Source organism: Podarcis pityusensis (genome assembly GCF_964106645.2).
Source record: "Podarcis pityusensis genome assembly, chromosome: 6".
NCBI lineage: Eukaryota > Metazoa > Chordata > Lepidosauria > Squamata > Lacertidae > Podarcis > Podarcis pityusensis.
In genome coordinates, this window is record NC_138030.1 from 76,163,378 (window position 1) to 76,187,216 (window position 23,839).

General features: G+C 42.7%; 1 protein-coding gene across 2 annotated transcripts in view; it reads right to left on the bottom strand.

Annotated features, from left to right (window-relative positions):
* ABCD3 (ATP binding cassette subfamily D member 3) overlaps positions 1-16,730 on the bottom strand; it is a 48,947-nt gene extending 32,217 nt beyond the window's left edge. Inside the window, exons 1-3 of one of the 2 annotated variants that reach the window (XM_081008646.1) lie at positions 16,535-16,730; positions 1,745-1,778; positions 47-145 (exon numbers count right to left, since the gene is read on the bottom strand). In XM_081008646.1, the coding sequence (XP_080864772.1) occupies positions 47-145; positions 1,745-1,778; positions 16,535-16,653 (252 nt within the window). In that variant the 5' untranslated portion in view covers positions 16,654-16,730. The remainder of the gene's footprint in view (positions 1-46; positions 146-1,744; positions 1,779-16,534) is intronic. The other variant, XM_081008645.1, reaches the window with a different exon arrangement.
* Positions 16,731-23,839: the final 7,109 nt, after the last annotated feature.

Here is a 23,839-nt window from a genome sequence, read left to right on the forward strand (position 1 = left end):
AAGCAACATAATTAGACAGGCTGATTGTTCTTCATTTGCAGCTTACCTCTTTACAAAATGTTCTAGGGACCATAACTCTCAGGATTTGTCGTATTCTCGCAAAAAATACTCTGTCTACTACAGCTCGTTCTTTCTTGACTTCTTTCTGCACATGAAAAGATAACACAATACAATTATCTTGCTGTTTTCTTTTTGCATTCCATATTGGTCAACTGACAGCACAGTCTTAGATTCCATGCAAACAACTGTATTTTAATCACTCTGAAACAGTCAACCCATTCTACATGAATTGCTGTTGGAACCCTAAATCTGCCAAATACTACATAAGCTTCCATTTTTCAAAGAGGACAATGTTTGCCTGCAGTCACCGATGCTTACTCATGAATGGATCCAATAGCTTGGATGCTCCAGTTTGCCGCATAAGATTCTTGCCGGCCAATGCACACCCAATAAAATGCTGAAGAGGACCTAGCTGGAGAAGGTTCTACTTCAAGAAGCAGTGGGCTACAGCACTTCCAATCTGATCAACTCATGAGTAAGCAAGCAGTCTATCCCAGGCATCCCCAAACTCAGCCTGCCAGCTGTTTTGGGACTACAACTCCCATCATCCCTAGCTAACAGGACCAGTGGTCAGGGATGATGGGAATTGTAGTCCCAAAACAGCTAGAGGGCCGAGTTTGGGGATGCCTGGTCTATCCTGATATCTCACACAGGAAGTCTGGGTGCTTTCTTCCAAACAATTATTCTGCTGCTCATTGCAGGTGTAAACTGCATGGAGAGGAGGAAGGATTAATAATCTCTCTTTATCCTGGCATCGAAACCCACAGGTGCATGGCCCTTCTATACATCAGAAGCAGAATTGAACAACACACATAGGCATCTCACATTTTGCAATATTTCCAAACTAAAGCTAGATGGGGAAAAGTCACCCAGCGGTAAACAAACTAAGCAAAAAAGCATCAATAATGTTTGCTTTACGAAACATGGACAAGGAAGAAAAAGAAGAAGAAGAAGAAGAGTTTGGATTTGATATCCCGCCTTTCACTCCCCTTCAGGAGTCTCAAAGCGGCTAACATTCTCCTTTCCCTTCCTCCCCCACAACAAACACTCTGTGAGGTGAGTGGGGCTGAGAGACTTCACAGAAGTGTGACTGGCCCAAGGTCACCCAGCAGCTGCATGTGGAGGAGCGGAGACGCGAACCCGGTTCCCCAGATTAGGAGACTACCGCTCTTAACCACTACACCACACTGGCCAATATTATTTAATATATTTCAGAGTGCTAGGAAAAGAAAGGTATGGTGCTCAAGCATTAGCACCATTTAAACATACTTTCTCTTGTCTGTACAAAACGCTCTAGAATGCCTTCTTGATTTTATTAATGTTAACTGATACAAATTTATCCAAAGTATTTTCATTTGCAAACACTGCAGAAAAGCCACATTGATATTTTAGATGATTTACTCCAATTGTGCCAAGATCCTATATTCACATACCTGAGAAGAAGCCCCATGAACTTAATGAAACTTACTTCCAAGCAGACATGTATAGAATTGCACTGTGAATCTACCGGCCCCACTCAAAAGCAACAGGAAAATCTAGGTAAATAACCCCTTTTCTAAACTATTGTTTACTGAACTGAACAAAGACTGTACTTCAAAGCAATTTATTGAGCTGTTCGGTGGAATTACTAGATTTTAGCAACCACCTAATCTGCATTAACATTGCCAAATTTAGTAAGACTCACCTCATTGCCAGGTAATGTTTTTCCACTTTTCTTTCTGCAAACAGAATAATTATTTTAGTTATTTTCTTGGTTCAGAGGAAGAGTTATTCAAAACACATCATATAAAAATATCAAAAACCTTAAATTGTTTCTTTACTAGGTAGAGCAAGAGTAATACACAGCAGTTTTTTGGAAATGAAAGTTTAGCATAAAGTATACAGAAGCCGATTTTCAACCACAGAGGAAATACATCCTTTATGAATTCCCCTTTGCCACCCTGGTTTTGTTGTTGTTTTGTCATGGTATGTAATTCTAGTATAAAATTCAATTATTCAGCATAAAAGCTAGCAACATTAACGCGGCCAAATATTCTGCTGGAAACCTTTTCATATCAATGACATTATTTCTGCTATCTTCATGTACTGTAGACACCTGACTAATTTACTCCTGTGCTGGACTGGAAAAAAAGTTATAAATCCTTACAACTCCCATTACTACCAGGAAAGAGTCTATTCTTTAAAAAGGTATTGAAACCTGCAACCTGAACCCCACACTTTCAGGTGGACAGTTATCAGAAGCGACCACAGGATTCATATGGGCTTCAGTGTCTAATTTTACAAAATTGGCATAAACAGCTGCAAGAATATTTCTGGATTTTAATGGTTCTACATTGTAAGTCTTGAGATAAGCATTATCAGCCTAAATAGGTGAGATTTGAGGGCAAAAAAGGACATGAAATACATTGTGGCTGGTAAGTTGGTCTCCTGATTGTGTTCAGGGTAGTGGGGGCAGAAAGCACAAATTAGCACTGTCGGGTTGTGGTTTGTTTGTTTTTTTGCAGAAAGGTAATTTTCATTGACATATTCCCCCCTGTCCTGGATATATATTATCCAAGAGCTATGATCCAAAAGAAGCCGTTACCATAGAATGCTCAAAGATTTTGAATACCTAAGGGGTGTTTATAAATTACTTAAGAACACAAACAAAAATCAACGTTATTAATGAGAAAAATAATTTGGACAACTGAGCATTGAAAGTTCCTTTGAGGTCTCAGCCCTTGCTCACATGTTATAATCATTTATGTGTTCCATATAAAGATTATAGAGTTGGGGTGGGACATTTACTATCTCTGTAAATTACACCCTGCTGGTATTGCCCCCACCCCAGCATCCACACATGTGTGTATGAGCATGATGCGCAGGGACAGACAAGGTTAGGCTAGAACAGCACTAGCTGTAACTTAAAATTCCTGCCTGGGGGAATTACGGCAGTAATCTTTAAAGGATTAAAAGTACAAGACGCACAGTTAATCATTCTAGTACAACCTGATTCACTAGGTGTGGCACCAGTTCACAGGTTATTTCTGACAATGTCGCCTACAATGTGCAACTCAGTTACGAACACAATGAGATCCTTTACTCCCATTTAGGCAGCAATCCTATACTCCCTTAGGTGGGAGAAATCCCCATTGGACTTGGTAGAATCTACTTCTTAGCACAGTACTGCACATATAAGGTTACACTGCTAATCAAGATACAGTGGTACCTTGGGTTACATACGCTTCAGGTTACAGACTCCGCTAACCCAGAAATAGTACCTCAGGTTAAGAACTTTGCTTCAGAATGAGAACAGAAATTGTGTGGCGGCGGCATGGCAGCAGCGGGAGGCCGCATTAGCTAAAGTGGTGCTTCAGGTTAAGAACAGTTTCAGGTTAAGAACGGACTTCCAGAACGAATTAAGTACTTAACCCGAGGTACCACTGTATAGCTGTTGGAAGGCCTTTTTTTCCATTAAAGGGTCTTTAGTCTAAGAGAGAGCCAGAAGTTATAATTCTACCAAAGGGCACAATACTTGGAAGTTTGGTACCAATTTTAAAAAACACGAGGAAAGCCTGTTTAATCAGACCAATTTCCCATCTAGTCGAGCAAGAGTCTCGCAGCGGCCAACCAGATGCCTGTGGCAAACCCCCCAGCAGAACCCAAGTGCAACAACACACTGTCTTCCTGGGATTTCCATCACTACTGCCTCCAACCATGGAGGTAGAGAGTAGCCATCATGGCTAGTAGCCTTGAGCATTGTTTCAACTATGGATAGGCGGCATACAAATAAAATGATGATGATGATGGACAGCCTTACTGTCCGTGAATTAGCCTAATCCTCTTTTAAAGCCATCCAATCTTTGAAAGCCATCCTATCACTGCTTCCCGTGGGAGTGAATGCCACTGGTTTTGTGAAGTTTTGATCAGTGGTTCAAATTATTCAGGTTTTCCAGCCCCATTAAAATATATGAAAAAAGTTCTGGAAAAATGTGTTGCACGTGGCTGAAAGCAAAAGTAAAGCTAAAATCCTGCAAGGACTGAAGTGTTTGCAGACAGAGTAACCTACTAGATGCTATGTCCAATGACTATGTACATACAGTGGTACCTCGGTTTACAAACTTAATCTGTTCCAGAAGCCCGTTCTTAAACCGAAACTGTTCTTAAACCGAGGCGCGCTTTCCCTAATGAGGCCTCCCGCTGCCAGTGCCCTTACACCGTTCGGATTCGGTTCTTAGACGGAGGTAAAGTTCGCAAACCAGGACACTACTTCCGGTTTTGCGGAATTCGTAAACCGAATCATTTGTAAACAGGACTGTTCTTAAATCAAGGTACCACAGTATCATGAAAAACTGTATCACAGAGTGGTACAGTGGTTACAAAAGGGTTCAACCACCTTTCTGGGTCCGTGGAAACATTTAGAAACTTAACAAATTGTCATGGAAGAACCACATCTACAACATGCATGCAACCCACTCATACTGCAACCATATACATACGTCCACATCCCATAGTGAACACCACACTCAGAAGTTCCCCTGCCCAAGGAAAGTCTGCCAAGAGTAAATTGCCATTCTCTTCCAGTATTTAATTTCACAACATGTGGGGAGAGAGAATGACTGCGGCAATGCATAGATGTGAGATAGAATCATAGACCTGGAAGGGACACAGAGGGGATCTCTGTGCAATGAAGGAATCTCAACTAAAGCATACATGACAGATGGCCATCCAACCTCTGTTTGGATGTCATGTGTTCAGTTGCTCAAGAAATCAAATCACTAGAGGTGCCCACACCCCACAACCAGTGCCAGATTTATGTATAAGCTAAACAAGCTATAGCTTAGAGCCCCACTCTCTTGGGGCCCCCAAAAAAAATTAAAGGGGGGAAAAACTGGATGTACATTTCCAAAATACAAGATAAAAAACAAATAAAATAAAACCTACATACAGCAACAGTGTTTTGTGTTGTGTATGGACCTATTAGGTCCATAAATTACCATATAGCATATATTCAACAAAGAAAACAGTGACAATTTGTTGTTGACAAAGGACAGCTTGACATATAAAGGGCCCCATTACCTTCAGTAGCTTAGGGCATCATCAAACCTAAATCCGGCCCTGCCCACAAACCACAACCTACGCTCCCAAACTCTGACCTACATTGAACACCAACTCTGCCCTACACTGAGATCCCCAACACTACCCCTAAAACACTGCTCCACACTGCAACTCATACACATGCTGCAACACACTGAAGCCCGCCACACACCACCCTAGCAACACAGGGCTCAGTTGCTTCATAAAGTAATACAGGACCAGTACTTTGTGGGACCATCTCTGCTGGTCCCAGACACTCCATCCTCTCCATCTAAATTTGGGCAGGGGTGCATGCAGCGCAAGCTATAAGCAAGTGCAATTTGTGACACTGCGCAACGTCACTGCTGATCAGAGGCTTTGTCTGTTAAGACAGGTGACCCAAAGTGGTGAGGGCTCCCAAAGTCCCAAGGGTCTCCTTCAACTAATCCTTTCCAGAGACTGGAAACAAGATGGCAAGATGTCCCACAGCCCTTTCCCAGGACTGTTTGTGCAGGTGGTATCGGGTCACTCTCTCTGTTATCATTGTTCTCCCCTCCCTTCTCTTCTTAGAAAGTTCCTGGGAGAGGAAGGAGGATTGACAAAGTGGAGGCATTTCTTCTCCTTTTCCTACAAATTCCACCCAAGTTGCTATAGCCAGGTAGAAAGTAGAACCCTGAGTGCCAGTGGCTAGACTGGTGGGGGGGGGGGGCAAGGAAACACTGCATTTGATACCAGTGTTGAGACAGGAAGCTGTCTATGTATGATTCCAGGTTTCCACAAAATGAAGCATGTTCATTTTTTAAAAAAACAAGAACCCCAAAACATTTCATTTCTGTTTCTGGCACTGGTCATTGCAATTTGTTATGAAGTTCTTTTTAGCAAATTTTTATATTAAGGAAACACAATTTTCTTTCTACAATAGCCAATGTACACCTTTGGCTGCTCCACCACATTTCCTTTTCCATCTGTGTAGCATGCCAAGTACAGGAATCAAAGTGCAAAGGTAATGTAATAAGGTAATACATTACCTTTTACCTAGAAGAGCTTTCTTCTGCCAGCAGGCAAATGAGTGTACAGATTTATGCATCAGAACAGTACACACAAGACACTTGCCCACAACTGCAAATTCCTTCAACGGTTTCTTCTGGGAATATTTTGTCCTTGTTGGGTACTTACTACTCTCCAAAAACCTCTTTTGTGATGCTTCTATAACACTTTAAAACGCTAGGAAAACAATGTGCTAAAATACACAAACCACTGTAACAAGGGCTGTGAGCCAGCTAAAGAAAAACCTTAAGTCAATTGACTGAATTTAGTCAATGGTTAAAATCTCAATAAATTTACGTACAACAAAAATAGTTCTAAATAAAAGCAAAGCTTTCTTTTTCAGTGATTTGAGCATGTCCACAACAAACACATTTTTTCTCATACATGAAGGAATGGCTCTTTCAAGACAGCACTTGCCACCTGCAGTTCTTATAAGTACTTGAATTGACTGGGAGCGCATTTTTAGTTGATCAAACTGTTCTGAATCATTGATTCTAAGTGATTAATGAAAAAGCTGCAGTCCTGACTATAATAACTTGACTCTCACCCCAACTGTATTATCTTCCCCTTTTTCCTGTTCTCTCTTTGTATTCCACTGCACAATACAACCTTTGGGCTACAGAGCCGCACATTTATGCAACATTAAGCCACAGGAGCAAACAGTAGGCCTTTGTGCAAGTTATGTTCTAAGACCTCTGTGCTAGTCAAGTCTCATGATATTCTTTTGGGAGAGACTGAAAGGAAGAAAATGCAGGACTGCTTTTCAGCACTACAAAGAATCTAGCTATAGCCCAGAAAAAATGGTGACTGAGAGTGGATGCTGAGGCCAAACAGGGGAGACCACAGTCGCCTTCATGGCCTGCAGGTATACTTCCCCAAAGAACCTGACTGCAAGAAAGAATGCTGGACTAGATGGACCTTGGGACTGCATCCGCACACAACACTAAGCCAAACCATAACGAGGAGAGAGCTTAACCACAGTCCCAGGTTTGCACAACATGCAAAGCCAAACCTTGGCTTAGCAATCAAGGTGTTAGTTTATAAAGCCCTTAACAACTTGGGACAGTTTTACCTACGAGTTTGCCCCACCCTACATCTGATCATGCAACTGCTTTGATTGGTGGAACGGGCACTACTGCAGGTGCTACACAGCACCCGTTCTGCATTTGTAAGAACTTGATTGTTTAGTACAGTGCTGTGGCACCCTGGGGTGCCTTGAATGATGGTCAGGGGTGCCACAGGCAACCCTAGCCTCTGTCTCTCTTTCCTTCCCTCCCTCCTCTGATGCCCTTGCATCTCTGCCTCCAAAAGGCTTGCACAGCTGTTTGTTGCAGCAGCCCTGGCTACAAGCTCCCCAGGCGAATGGTGCCACTGGGCTGGCCAGGGGGTGCTGGTTGCCAGGAGCTGAAGCGGCCTCGGAGTAAGCAAGCAAACGGGCAAGGGACCCCAGCCAGCCAGTCCGCCAGCCCTTGCTGTTGGGAATGGACAGACAAGCCCCAGGCCCTATGGGGCAGTGTGAGGAGGCACCTGTCTTTAGGGCGGGGGGGGGCAGCTCAGAGACCAGGGGCGGCAGCAGCAGCTGCCCAGAAGATTTCCAAGGAGAGGTGAGGGGAGAGGAGGCTGAGGGAGCACTCCACAAAGAAGGGTATTCAAGAAAGGGTGAGAGGCTGCCAGTTGTGCAATAAAGGGGTGACATAACTGGGCTCCCGAGCCCCAGAGGGGTGTCGCAGAAAGAATTTAGTTGTCAAGGGAGCCGTGGACTCAGAAAGATTGAAAACCTCTGATTTAGTGTGACAGCACCTGCACTTTGTAACTCCCTGCCTATTGACACCAATAAGTGACAATCACTGCACTCTTTTCAGTGCCTGCCTACCCAGATGCTGAGAACATTGATGTCATTTTAATATATTTTAGTATTTAACTTTTGTATGTTTTAAAGTAGGGTTGCAATTTCCCCCCGATTTTCCTGTTTTACCTTTCATAAAGCACTTTGAGGGTTTTCTTACAATCAAACGGTACATAAATTTTATGAAATAAATAAAATGAACTGAGCTGAGCTAAAAGGACTAGGATGCGAGTTCTGCTCCAGATGCCAGCACACACATGCAGTCCCAGTCAGCCATGGTTTGTATTACCACATTGTGCAAGCCAAGCCATAGTCTGACCTAGTTGGACACTTTTTATGTTTTTATGAGAGAAGTGGAATGTGACCATCACTTAAAAAAAGAAAAAAGCCAGAGTCTTCAAGGTGTCAACTAAGGCCTAAGCTTCCTGATAGCAGACAAGACGTGAACTCTCCCTTTCACTGATCAGTTTTCATGTGCCTTAAGGAAGAAGGAAGTCTCACGCCATTCCACAAATCATCTGAAGTATTTGCCGAAATCTTTTGTCACAGGTACCCAGTTAGAACGGTTCTAGGGTTACCATACAGCCGGTAAGCTCAACAACTCCCCCCCCCCCAGCCGCCAACTTTTGTGTCCGGATTATTTTCACTTTTTGAAATATGGCAACACTAAACAGTTCGATCTTTACATGGAACATCTAGCGCTAATGCAGGCGTGGGAAAACTTTTTCAGCTGAAGGGCCAAATTCCCGCATAAAACCCTTCCGGGGGAATGGCTCTGACTCTTACCTTTGTATGGTAGGTTACATTCCGGACACACAAAAGTCAGATTTACACGCACAGACACGCTCCATTCAGGCAAGCAATGGATAGTATGGATAGTTCAAGGACACGTTCCAGTTCAAGGACCATCACTCAAGGAGGGTGTGAAGGCAGTGAGGGGGTTATGGCCATAGAAGAGGCTACATGTCCCAGGGAGAGATCATGGCCTAGGGAGGGTCCTGAGGGCCAGACACACAACCCTGAGGCTCCCCACCCCTTTCTAGTGAAATGAAAGACCCAATGGCTTCAGAAACATGCAACCTGCAAACATTCAAGGACATATACAATGCAATGCTACTATTTACAGGCCGGTCACAACAGTATTTCTCAGGTTGTCTGCCCTCAACTTTCACCTTGTTCCCCCAACGCCATTGGGGCAAAGAGTAAAGTTTATTGAATGACTCATGTTCACCAATATCAAACTTCCTACACTGTAATAACCAAGCAAAATTCCTTTCAGTAGGGGAAAGGTCAATATGCTTGCTTGAGTTTGCATCACCATTTTAACACCCACGGAACTCGGTAATCATGATCAAACTCTTGTCAGGAGAGTTGGTAATACAGACTATAAAGCCCTTAACAATAAATTGCACAACATTCTAATCAAAGTCAACATCAAATTGGGATGAAACATTGTAAACAAATGGATTAATTAGAACAGGTGTCCTAATGTAGGCACCTACAAATCTTTTCACCAGTAACAAGTGCCTCTTTCCTCCAGCCAGAAGGACAACAAACAACACACATCCTTTCCTCACAAGCTGTTTCTTATCTTCTTCAAGGGAGAGAAGATCCCACATGTCTCTTTAAACCTTTGTGTCAGGTAAACAAAAGTTTAGTGTTATGGGCAGCCATTGTATGATAGTCCTTCTGCTGCAGAAAAGGTGTTTGCTTTCTAACCCTGAATCCAGATCAATAATTTGTAGGTAGTGTGGTAGGGGTACTAAAGGCTATGGTAGGGATCCCTAGCCTTAGATTTGACAACTTGGGTCCATTATTACTTTGACTGGAAATAGCCATTTTCTATATAAGAACTGCCACTCAGCAGCTCGTTTTCACTATTTATGGCTCACGATATACCGATTCTTATTTCTTTAAGATAGACACACACACAAACAAACACACTCGACTTGGGCTGCCTTCTTTAATTCTAAATTATATACCACACAATCCCCAAATAAAAATTGATATCCATAATTTCTTAGAAAACTTACCCATTATCTTCACTTACTCATGATAAGAAAACCTTTTTAGTTAGTTCCTTCTCCCTTGAAGAAATTGACTGTTATTAAAAAATTAAAACCACATAAAGGCTCAGGACCTGATGGCTTCACTTCCAAGTTTTATAAACAATTCAAAGAAACATTATTACATTATGGGCTGCCTATTTAACAACCTAATGAGAAGGGAACCCCTCCCCAAAACATGGTACCACTCCAAGATTGCAACTATCCTAAAACCATTTGAAAACCAGCAGAAGGTAAAATCTTTTTGCCCAATCTCTGATTAACCAGGATTACAAAATCTTTACATCAGTGCTTGTCAACAGGACTGATATATTTTTGCACAAATAGCCCCAGACCAAGCTGGTTTTGTTCCCCATTGTAACATCAACGAACCAATCAGAAAACTTTTAAACATAATCAAATGTGATATGGACAACTTCCCCACTGGTAGTCATGGCCTTGGACATTCTCAAGGCCTTTGACTGCCTAGAATGGGACTACTTGCTGGCAGTTCTATCTAAATTGCAATTGACCCGAAATTTATACACATTATGAAACAAATACACTCTGCATCTTCTGCCACAGTAAGAATAAACACACACACAGCTTTACTGCAGTCCATAGACCCAAAACACACAGTACAACAATAGTATATATCAACAGAATAAGCAATATAAATTCATCCCTGGTAAGGATTTGACAGGTAACAAAGAAAGGCTGTCTACCCTCTACCTTTTTGTTCATCCTAGCTTTAGAACCATTAGCTATATGCCTCTGAATACCACCAGACATTAAGAGAGTCCAAACTGAAAAACAAAACTGCATTGTCAGGGAACTGCCATCGGAGCTAGAGGCGGAGGGAAGGTTCCAAAGGGATGCAGGAGAGGGTCCCAGTAGGGAGAGAGGCAGCCCATCTGCTGGGGAAGGAAATCAGCGTAACACCAGTGGAGAAGGGGGGCAGGTGGGGGAATCGGGGAGGAGGCTCCAAGACTCTTCGCTTAAGATCAGCGGAGAGAGTACGGGTACTCCGCTGCCCACACCCTCCCTGCGCAGAAGACTTCCGCGCAGGGAGAGTAGGAGGAGACTTGGCGTCAAACAACTTTTATGCTGGAAAAGGTTTAAGAAACGCCCACTGACGGATTCTGCCAGCGACTGAGACAGTCACGATGCTGGAGGCTGTTCAGTCAGAAAGGGTTAACCAGGTAACCTAGCCAGGAGTGGCGGCAACTTACGCACGAGCATTACATGCATGATTGGCTATTTGCTGATGATTTAATTATTATGACCCACCTGACCTCTTGAACACGGAAGCAGCCATACTTCAAGAGCTTAACAACTTTGCAACACTAACAGGCCTGCAGGTTAACTTCTCAAAATCGGAAGCTTTATGTTTCAGTGTACCACCTAAGATGCAAAAAGCATTCACAGAACACACAGGCATTAGACCAGGGGCAGGCAACCTAAGGGCCGTGGGCCTGATGCAGCCCAATCGCCTTCTCAATCCGGCCAACAGACAGTCCAGGAATCAGTGTGTTTTTACATGAGTAGAATGCGTCCTTTTATTTAAAATGCATCTCTGGGTTATTTGTGGGGCCTGCCTGGTGTTTTTACATGAGTAGAATGTGTGCTTTTATTTAAAATGAATCTCTGGGTTATTTGTGGGGCATAGGAATTTGTTCATTATTTTTTTCAAAATATAGTCCACCCCACCACATGATCTGAGGGACGGTGGACCAGCCCACGGCTGAAAAAGGTTGCTGACCCCTGCATTAGACTCTGTCATACAATGCTTAGCTATTTAGGAAAAAATGCAACAAGAAACCTTAGTAGACTGTATTAACGAAACAACCCCCCGTATGGCAGACAATTCTTCAAAATTTGAAAAAAATAGAGCAACACCCATTTTACCCTCAGAAACAGTTTAGCAATGGTAAAATGATGATCTACCAAAACTGTGATTTCTATTCCAATGATTCCCACTTTGGATCCCACTCAACCAGATATGAAGGTAGCAGAAAAAAAATTAAATTCATTTATTTTTTCCTGCAAAGGACTCAAAATAAATGCCAAACTCCTGTACCTCCCCACAGTGGAAGGAGGCTGTGGTATCCCAAACCTGAAACTATATTTTATTGCTAACCAAGTATGACATGCCATCCACTTTATTTTAGATGATACCTCAAAACAATAGGTCCAATTGGAAAGCGATCTAATTGAGGGAATTCCAACCTCCGCTTTTCCCTCCTTTGTTTTTTGTTTAAACCAATTCACAAACCAAGAACTTCTACACTGACCACTAATAATGAACCATATGTTGCAGATATTACTGCAAATTTATTATGATATTTTTGTGATATACAAAGGGCATGAGACTATTTGGTCTATTTATTCTTCCTATGTTTATTATTATTGTTCCTATGTTCCTTGTTTATGAAACCCAATTAAATGTTATTTAATAATAATAATAGGAATAATAGTTTGTTAGCTTCTAAAAGCAGAAGAGTCTCGGTTACCGAAGAGAGGATGTAAACAAGTATATGGCAACCTACTTTGGACTTTGTATTACAACATCTGATTGCATGTTATTTCAGTTTGGCACTTAAATCAGCTTGGCAAAATGGCTCTGGTGTAGAAATAAGGTTATTTTATTCAAGCAAATGTTCATATAAGTAAACAGTACTTGCAAATAGGAGGTAATGGGACTATTTTTATACTATACCAGGATATACAAGGTTACCATATGGCATTTACAAAGAATATAGATATGTTTCTCCTTCTACAGGTGAGACAAGAAAGTTTAAATGTATGAGTTCAAAAGCTAACTTAACTTTTTCATGGACTTGCAGAGTGCTTCATCAAGCTTACTACATCTGCCACAGTTTTCAATATTCTTATTTATTTCATAAAATCTATATGCTGCTTGATTATGAAAAAACCCCTCAAAGATAAATAAATAAAATACTGTACTTAAAAACATATGAAAGTTAAAATGCTAAAACAGATTAAAATCACCACAACTTTCTAGGCATCTAGGTAGGCTTATCTAAACAAGAATGTTTTTAGCAGGTGCTGAAAAGAGTACAGTGAAGACACCTGCTTGATCTAAATAGGCAGGGAGTTCCAAAGTGTTAAGTGCTGCCACACTAAACAATTGAGTTCTTACAAATGTGGAACAGGTAGTATGTGGCACCTGTAGTAGTGCCAATTCTGCCAATCAAAGCAGTTGATTGGGCCCATGTTGGGTAAGACAATCTCATAAGCTGCTCCCAAGTTTCAAAGGGCTTTATATACTAATAGGAACACACTGAACTTGGCTCAGTAGCAAATTGGCCACCAGTGCAGATCTCTGAGTACAGATGTTATATGCTGATAAGGCCTCACTCCTGTCAGCAGTTGTGCCGCAGCATTCTGCACTAACTGCAGCCTTCTGATCAAGTGCAAGGGAAGCCCCACACAGAGCACATTGCAGTAATCCAGTCTTGAAGTAACCAACTACAGTGGTACCTCGGGTTAAGTACTTAATTCGTTCCGGAGGTCCGTTCTTAACCTGAAACTGTTCTTAACCTGAAGCACCACTTTAGCTAATAGGGTCTCCTGCTGCTGCCGCACCGCTGGAGCACGATTTCTGTTCTCATCCTGAAGCAAAGTTCTTAACCCGAGGTACTATTTCTGGGTTAGCGGAGTCTGTAACCTGAAGCGTATGTAACCCGAGGTACCATTGTACTGTGTAAATTTCTGGGCAGAAATTATGTCACTTCATTGATATATATTAACACTTATTACGGTCCAGGCACTCAAATATTAAATAGTAATACTATCTTCATAACAAGTCCACAATTCATTGTTTTGCATCCCACACTTGTCTGTTTAATCATACATGCACATACACAGTAAGGTATTTTACATTAGTCATACCCAGAGTAGACCCATTAAAGTCAATGGACAAGTCAATAATAATGATAATATTAATTTTATTAATAATTATTTATACCCCACCCATTCATTTCAGTGGGTCTACTCTGAGTATGATGAACATTGGACATCACTCATAAGTTTATTTTTTATCATTTGAAATACTTATAATCAATAATGAAGCAAACATGATAAGCATTGGGCAGTGAGCAAAACACATCCCTGCTGCAACACTTTGGCAGTAATTTTGCCACTCCTGGAATATGTTGCACTGTATCTCAGTTGTAACAATGCATACCAGCATACAAAAAGGCGTTATCACCTTCTCAAATAATTTACTGTGACAATGCTATCCCCTTCTTAGGAGCACTGTCTACAGGAAATTTGTTCCTAAAGGATTAAGACACATGGACATCAGTTTTTTTGCATATCAGGGTGATACACCAGGGGGCAGGGATGGGGACTGCTTAAGGTCTTAAGTGTTTCACTTTCAAAAGATGGCTACTATTGTATTTTAACATTGGATAAAATATTGTTCATAGCATATCAATATATAATACTTCTCTTCAAACATTGCCTTATGGACTGTACCTCAAGGCAACATAGTATTGTGCAGAATATAAAATGTATAATGACATAAAAGCATTTTGAAATATAATAAAACTGATCATTGCCCAATAGTTATGAAACTTTTGCATCAATTGCATCCAACCTTTCTCCCAGGCTTTGACAGTCTACAATAACGTTTGTTATTATTTTGTTGTCAAAACTTTCTGTGTCTATAGGGGCTGTCTTCTGTTTTGTTTTGTTTTGTGGTATAATATATTAATTTGTGTCTTTAACAATGTTGTAAGTTACTTGGAGATCGTTGGATAACAAGTGACAATAAGAAAGAAAGAAAGAAAGAAAGAAAGAAAGAAAGGAGTGACACAAACATGATCTAGATATGAGTGAGTCTATCTTTTAGATCTATCACTCTGATTATACACATGTGCAACTTTGAAACCAAATGAAAAGTATTTTATAAATATCACTGCCCAAACTATTATCTTATTATCCCTGCTATGACAGCTGCCAACCTGCATACCATATATAAATATTAGTCTTTGTTTATCCCAAGCTGCATTTTTTTCAAGCATTTAGGATATCTCCTAAGCTGAATACATCTGCCAAGTCATTCTTCAGAATATTCATAAGGGAATTAAAATCCAGAATCACAGGTCCCCATGCCCCCTTTGAACTCATGCATGCTTACACATTGTCTTTACATTCTGCACACACACTCCTTGTGCTTCTGCAACTTTCTCTTTGGGAAATCTTGCCCTGGGCAATTTAGATAAATGAAATTACAGGAAAAAATCCAGAGCTATCTGTGCTTTATGAAGGCTAACTAACAAGTGCCCATAAGGCAATGCACATGCCTCTTTAAAGAACCCAGGTGACAGTGTTTTCCGTATCCAAAGAAAAGTATAGTTGTCTTTGTTTTCTGAATAAAAGGGAGCCTTTGGAGCAAACTTCAGTAGCATCCAGGGGGGAGAAATGGGGTGTCCATCTGAACACTAACAGCACTGCAAAGTTTAATTCCCTTCTCAGCTGAACCTTAGTGTTTCCATCTCTTTAAGTAGGACTTCTTTAAATACCGTGTGACAGGCAGAAGTTCAGCAATTAGTACTATCTTACTGTCACATTTTTTGTAGTGCAATGGCAAGGAATTCAAAGCTTCAGCCCCCCCAGATTGACCCAACTTGGCAGCTGCTGTCACAGTAACCAACGCAGTGCATGTGAAGATATTCTGGCACTCTAAAATGCTATGTAAACACCAATTATTAATATTGTGTTCTCCTATAAGCAAATCTCTCAGATGTTTGAACGCAGCCAAGGGTCTGGTGTGCCACTAGATATCATGGGCTACAACTTCCAGCACCCACGACCCTTGTGTGCGCCAGCCGGGACTGATGGGTGTCAGGAGCCCAACAACATCGGGTACCTATCCCAGATAAGAGACACGGCATCATTAAGATAACTCAAGCTGGGGGGGGGGGCTGTTGCACAGCACCTATTTTGCAGGTCTACCTGCCGCAACAGGTGTGCCACCGGACCCTCGATACCTGTGCAACAGGTGCAATGTGCGGCAGGTGTGCCATTTCTAACCATCCCCGAGAAAGGAAGAGCCACGTGCATTTCCCGGGTTGAAACCCTCCAGGTAAAAGGATGTCAAGGTAACAAAGAGGGCATAGAAAGACTTCGGAGCCCCTGGGCAAAGCAACAGGGATCAGGGCACAGTGCGGCTCTGATTCGGTCGGTATGCAATAGTTTCTGAATGTTCCCTAAAAATGCCACGCCTACGGAGTCTCTGCAAGGCTCACTCTGGAGTCTCCCTTTGTTTCCCACCCCCTCTCGACCTTAAATCACCCCCTCGACTACCGGGGGCCACTTTATTCACCCCACCCCAAGCCTTCCTTTTATCCTGTCGGCGGAGGAGACAGCCGGGATCTTACTCTCTCGGCTGCCCCCTACACACACCCCACACCCAAAGCCCCCGGCCCCCCATGACTCGCCCCCGACTGACCCGTGCAGGGCGGCCGCCTTCCTCCGCTTGCTGAGCAGGCAGAGCACCGCGCAGGCGGCGGCGGTGGCGCCGGCCATGGTGGAGTAGCGCGCGGTGAGGAACTTGCTGTAGGCGGCCATGGCGGCGGCGGAGGCGAGCGCAGCCCGAGAAGCAGCAGCGGCAGCGGCCGACCGGGGAAGAGGCTCGCCGCAGCGCGGAGGATGCCGGGGGGAAAGAAAGAGGCGGCGCCTGTCAGCTGAGGGGTAAGGCCGCGGCGGCTGAGGCCCTGCCCTCGCTCTCACTCCTCTCCAGGCCCGCCTCAGGCCCGGCTCCTCCTCACACCACCTTGGTTGGTTGGAGGCGAGCGAGAGGCGCCCGGCCTGGTTAAGCGCAATAACGGCAAGCGGCCTCTGAGGGAATAAGAGCGCTTGCGCTGGGGCCTGGCTAGTCAAGCACGGTCGCCTCTACTCAGGGCGTTATAGACGCGTCGTGTGTTGTACGAAGGGTGTTAGTTCTTTACCCGCCCCCGCCATTATTTTAGTGAAGTGGGTTCTTTTTTTTAGTGAAGCGGATTCTCTCCACGCAACGGCGGAGAACCCCATTGTTTTTTTGTTTTTGTGTGTGTGTGTGTGTGTGTGTGTGTGTGTGTTTTTACTACAACTCCCGGCAGCCCCAGCGAGAATGGCCAGTGGTGGGGCATGACGGGAGTTGTAGTCGTAACAGCTGGAAGACTTGCAAGTTTCCACCTTCCCAGGGTTTATGGTGCGAGGTTGGAACTTCAGAGCGGGCGCCCGCCGTTATGGGCGAGCAAAATGCCCATTGTTGTGTGACGGGTGGGTTTGTTTGTATGTATGGATGCCTTTTATATTGCGCAGGCACATACATCTTTGTTGTTGTTGTTTAGTCGTTTAGTCGTTTAGTCGTGTCCGACTCTTCGTGACCCCACGGACCAGAGCACGCCAGGCACTTCTGTCTTCCACTGCCTCCCGCAGTTTGGTCAGATTCATGTTTGTAGCTTCGAGAACACTGTCCAACCATCTGGTCCTCTGTCGTCCCCTTCTCTTGCACCTTCCTGTGGCATCCCTATGAAGACAAATACCGTACAGTACTGTAGTTGTTATCTCCCATTTGGAAAGCTGTATATGTATCCTGTTTCCCCCCTCCCACCCGAGACATAGTATACCTACAGCTTACAGTTGCACAACAAGACAGGCTCATTTAAGGTTAAATAAGAGATTCTACTTGTTCTACAGGTTTCTCCTCTTTCTTCATGTTTGCAGTCTTGCAAAATGAATAACTGGGCTAGTTAGTCTTTCTTGTTTAGCAGGAAAGGCAGTTCCAAGGCTCCCAATAATTTGAAGGGTAACTGTAGTTGCTTAAGCCCCCACTCATTTCATTTTATTTCACTTTTAATTTGTACACCACCTTTCTATATTGCTATAAACAAGGCAGTTGAGAAGCTGAAAAAACAACAAAATATACAACAAAGATCACACATCTTATAACAGTCTGATCCTATACAAATAGGTCAAAATTGAAAATGCGACTTTAAAATAAGCAATTTATATCAAATTAGGTAATATGCAATATTAATATTAATAATATTAACTCTAAGAATATCAGCGAATAATAATTAAACAGAAAATCACTCCCAACAGTTTCAATGAATCATTACTAAACTATGAGCAATAAAAATAACAGCAAAGTCACAATACGTAAAATATCACAATACATTTAAAAATCATGTTAAAATACCATACTGAGTAACAAGATAACTTACAAAATAATTTTAATTTTTTATAAAATCTGAACTCCCCAGCCACTTCTGCTGCTCTTAAACATGGCATGGGAGAGGCTGTTGCTCAGTTAGTCTCAGTTAAGGGTGTGGGAGGCTCTTTTTCCCTTCTTCACACTAACTGAGGGAGCTGGCAGGATGCTAGGACGGTTGTAACCGTTAAAGTGAGACAGTAGCAAGCTGTTATGACTAGTCACATCTCCCAGCCTCTCTTGGATTGTTGTGCTTTTTGGTTTTTGTTGTTGGTTTTAATGCAAGTCGCTATGAGTTGTCTTGTAAGAAAAGGAACTAACAAATGCAATAAAATAATGCCTCCTTTTTTAGAACTGTAGTCCTTAAAGGGCCAGCTCTCTAGCTGCAGACAGGGCCTTCTGCCTGTGTGGTGTAGTGGTTAAGAGCGGTAGACTCGTAATCTGGTGAACTGGGTTCGGGGCCCGCTCCTCCACATGCAGCTGCTGGGTGACCTTGGGCTAGTCACACTTCTCTGAAGTCTCTCAGCCTCACTCACCTCACAGAGTGTTTGTTGTGGGGGAGGAAGGGAAAGGGGATTGTTAGCCATTAGACTCCTTAGGGTAGTGATAAAGCGGGATATCAAATCTAAACTCTTCTTCTTCTTCTTCTTCTTCTTCTTCTTCTTCTTCTTCTTCTTCTTCTTCCAGGCATCCTGCCTGGTGCTCTCCCTATGCTATTGGAGGTAGGCCTGGAGGCACTCAGTTCCTTGGGTCAAGGGGAAAGTGGACTCAATGAAATCTGATTCAGGGGGCTAATGCCTGCTAGCTTCCCTAAACAGATGTCTTCTAAAAGTCTGGTAGTTGTTTTTCTCTTTGACATCTGGTGGGAGGGCGTTCCACAGGGCAGGTACCACTACCGAGAAGGCCCTCTGCCTGGATCCGTGTAACTTGGCTTCTCGCAGCAGGGGAACTGCCAGAAGGCCCTCAGCACTGGACCTCAGTGTCCGGGCGGAACAATGAGGGTGGAGACGCTCCTTCAGGTATACTGGACCGAGGCTGTTTAGGGCTTTAAAGGTCATGAGTTCATGAGCAAAAAAGACAGCTGAGTTTTTCAACTACCTAAAATAGCTCTTCAGGATGATAACATGGATGCAGTGCTGGAAGAGAAGCAAATGTATTCAGTGCCAGCAATGCCAATAAAATGAATTAACTATTTAGTCCCAGCTCCTGCCAACCTAGCAGTTTGGAAGCATGTCAAAGTGCAAGTAGATAAATAGGGACTGCTCCGGCGGGAAGGTAAACCGTATTTCCATGTGCTGCTCTGGTTTCGCCAGAAGCCTCTTCGTCATTCTGGCCACATGACCTGGAAAAACTGTCTGTGGAAGCGGACAAACACGGGCTCCCTTGGCCTGTAAAGCGAGATGAGTGCCGCAACCCCAGAGTAGTCTGCGACTGGACTTAATTGTCAGGGGTGTTTTATCTTTACCTATCATTAGTTTTCGATCACAACCTCTTCATCAATAAAAGACCCTCCCCTTAAAAACCAGAGATCTGCCTTTATTTTAGTCAGTGAAAGATGGAAAAGTAATTAAGTATTGTACACCCAAGAATCCAAGACTTGGTAGTGTGAAAGTTGATTAACATTTCCTGTATGAATCAAACATTTCTGTTTACAACGTACAGTATTTTCTTCATACTTAGGTTGCTCAAGACTTTCTTCCATAGACGTAATTGTTAGGAGTTGTCCATCTTTCGTGTTTTGACTTGCCGCTTAAATATTCTTTTTATTACAGAAACTTCAGAGTGTTAATTAAACTATAGATTTGTGTCTATTGTTTAGAGTGTATTCAAGCCCCAAGGCAAGATTTAAGCACCATTTTTGCAATGTCACCATTTTAGAAAACAGGGATTGTCGCATTCACTATTCTAGCTACTGCAAGTTGAGTAAAGTTATGGGAAATGTCCTTGGTGGCAACAAAAATGAAGTTACACACTCCTACTTTTCAGGGCCACACACAACCAACTTCACATTTCCTCACCCTGTGGTTTTTTTTAGAAAAAGAAGATGAAACTATGGCTTGAGACCTTCCTAACTAGGAAGGGAAGCTTCTTAATCACATTCCCTTGCAAGTGATAAGGAAGCATGATTTGCCATTGCATCTGAATGCAGCTGTGCTTTTGCAATACTGTCTATGATTTAATCACACACATGCTATCAGATTATAGCCGAGGTTGGGCGTTCCATTTACCTGTGTGTAAAGAAATGTACAAATGAGTGTGAGCGCATGCTGCCAAGCTTTGCTCCCTCTGGGGCATTGCCCTTCATCTTGTAATATTGAGGATGTAGTTCTGAAGAATGGCAAGTTCTCTACTCATGGAGGCTTCTCACATCATTTAGAGCTTTGCACAGGATTTGCCCTGAAACAGGTAGAGGGCAGTAAACATAACCAAAGGCAATGTGCCAGAGGAGGCAGGATATTATTATTATATTACTTTATACTGTGTTTTTTCTATATTTATGTGATAAATAAATAAAAGAGATGCAGGACTCTGAGTAAAGGAGACTGAAGCAGAAAAGGTGGCAGGGGGGACCAATCAAGGAAAGTGAGAACCTGGATTATCATAACTACTAGAGAAGTGTTGACTTCCTGCAAGGGTCCCTAACCCCTGTGGGCTTGTGGGTGCATTTTGAAATCTGTCATGGGCACCACAAAATACCCATTTAGCAGAAGAAAAACTGAACACCCCCTGAACAACAAAGCAATGGAAAAATTCAAGCAAATTCCCAAAATAAATGAGCTTTAAAAAAACCACATTTACAAATAAAAATTGGGTGGGATAGGAGGTCTTGGTGGGTATCATGAGAAAGTCTTTGTGCCATGCTTGGGATCCCAGGATTTCCACATGAAGCCTCCAGAAAGGGGAGGTAATGCTCATTTGGAACCCAGTAATGCTAGAGTGAGCCATAACCTGCTGAGGAAGGAGACACTCCCAGCAAATTAAGGTCAAGCCATCTGTAGGCGGTCTGCTATTGCAAAAAAGAAAATGCTTTTGTGTGGGCAGAGCTTGGGACAGAAAATGTGCAGCACATCATGTGGGGACTTGTAGTACAGTTTTATAACATCTAAGTTGAAACGATGCTGATACCGTATTGGGGGACATGGTAACAAATGAATGTTGTTTTTTTAAAAAAAAAATTATTGAATGAATTTATGTTACAAAAAACAATACAACCATACTACCACTAAATATAATTAAGAAATAAAAATTACATACATCAATATTTAGTTTGTTATTTGTTATTTACCGTCTTATTTCCTCCCAAACGTTCCATACAAAAACACACATATATGCAGACACCTACACACACAAACACAAAATGATAATAATGAAAGTAAATTTCCCCCCCTTTTAGCTTCCAAAATCTTTTTTCAACTTTGACTTCCTGTCAAGTCCCTTAGCATATATTTTATCTTACAATCGAATGTACACAGAACAATAAACATTTCTATATAAATTTACCCATATATTCTGAAAACATAATAAATCCTTAATTGTTGTCCACCTCCTTTTAGTTCCTTTATCACTCGAATGCTGGCACGGAGTCAAAACTATTATTGTATTTTTGAACATATCTTCTATAACCATTCCATTTTTCTGCAAAGTTTTGCTTTGAGTTTCCTCTGAGTTTGCTAGTCAATTGAGCCGTCTCCACCAATTCCTGTAATTTGATTTGCCAATCTGTTATTTTTGGAGCCTTGTGATCTTTCCATCCCTTGGCCACAAGTATACGAGCCGCTGCAGTTGCATACAAGAATACCTCTCTTAGTTTTTTTGGGATCTCTTTATCTAAAATACTTAATAGAAATGCCTCCGGTTTTTTAGTAAAGGTTATCCCCATGATCTTTTTTAATTCATCGTATATTCCCCCCCCCCCCAAATCTTAATTTTTTCACACGTCCATCACATGTGGATCATGTCACTGTTATTTCCTCCACATCTCTAACAAGCATCCGACAAATTTTTATACATTCTTGATAATCTGGAAGGAGTGACCTATGAGCCGTTTTCATCGTGGTCTCTCTTATACTATAAAGGTAAAGGTAAAGGGACCCCTGACCATTAGGTCCAGTCGTAACTGACTCTGGAGTTGGGGCACTCATCTCGCTTTATTGGCCGAGGGAGCCGGCGTACAGCTTTCGGGTCATGTGGCCAGCATGACTAAGCCACTTCTGGCGAACCAGAGCAGCGCACGGAAACGCCGTTTACCTTCCCACCGGAGTGGTACCTAGTTATCTACTTGCACTTTGACGTGCTTTCGAACTGCTAGGTTGGCAGGAGCAGGGACCGAGCAACGGGGGCTCACCCCATCGCGGGGATTCGAACCACCAACCTTCTGATCGGCAAGTCCTAGGCTCTGTGGTTAAACCCACAGCACCACCCACGTCCTCTCTTATATTATAGCTGGCTGTAAATTTCAAATTTACATTCCATAAGTTTTCCCAATCTTTTAGCATAATTGGACAGCCCACATCTTGGGCCTGCAACAAATGAATGTTAATGATATTAAATTTACTTCCCTTTTCTGATAATTGCCATTCCTGTTTACCTATGCATGTTTAACCTGGCCTGTGCAGTATTGCTCCATCCCAGTGTGTCTAGGAGACCTGTATGAAACTTGCATTTCTGCTAAACTGACATAGCATTCTGCAGTTAGCCTCAGGTCCTGCGCCTCTTTCATGTGAACAAGCCTTCTGACAGGTTTCCCACAGGGAGTGTATTAATTTTCTCTTCTGATTCATCCCTGGAGCCAGTTCAAGATGTTGGTAGTGCTTTGTAAGAGTTACATCTTAGTTGCTGTATCTCTTGGTCTTTGAGTAATAACACTCGTGGGAGAATAATTTTTAGTGAGTGGAAAGGCTTTAAAAGCCAGGCAAATAGAAGTGGAGTAGAGAAGGAGGGGCCACTAGGGGCGCATCGGAAGATGGCTGACAATAACATCTCTCCGACCCACAGGAGGTAATTAGGAGGCTGTGATGGGAGTAAATAGCCTCCCTACCCCCCCAGGATTGTGGGCGGGGGCTGCCTTTGCCTGCTGTGCCCTATACCACCCCCGAATTTGTGGGGATGGGGGCACTAGGCAGAATGCCCTTCTGTGGATTTCGGTGCTCCTGGACGCTGTCTCTGATCCGCGCCACTAGCTGCAAGAACTTCAAAAGGAATAATTAGGAAGAAGCGAATGCACATATTTCAAGGAAGGAGGGGGAGTAAAGACTGCTAACTGAAGAGTTCTCTGATAAACAAGACGAGTCGGAGGAACAAGAATCAATCATGAGAAGATATGCCACGACTTGGTATGGCAAAGGGACTGGATGGGGGAGGGGGGGAAAACTTTCCTTTCTTTCCTCTATGTGATTAAATAAGAATTCCCCCGCCCCAAGTCAGAAATGCCGTTTTAATGACTTAAGCTGTGGATTTACAACTGTGTGGAGATGAATTTTCTAACCAAAGCATGTTTTAAGAAGAGCGTGGAAAGTTTAAGAGCTTTGGAATGACGCAGTTAAAAATACCGTCGCCATG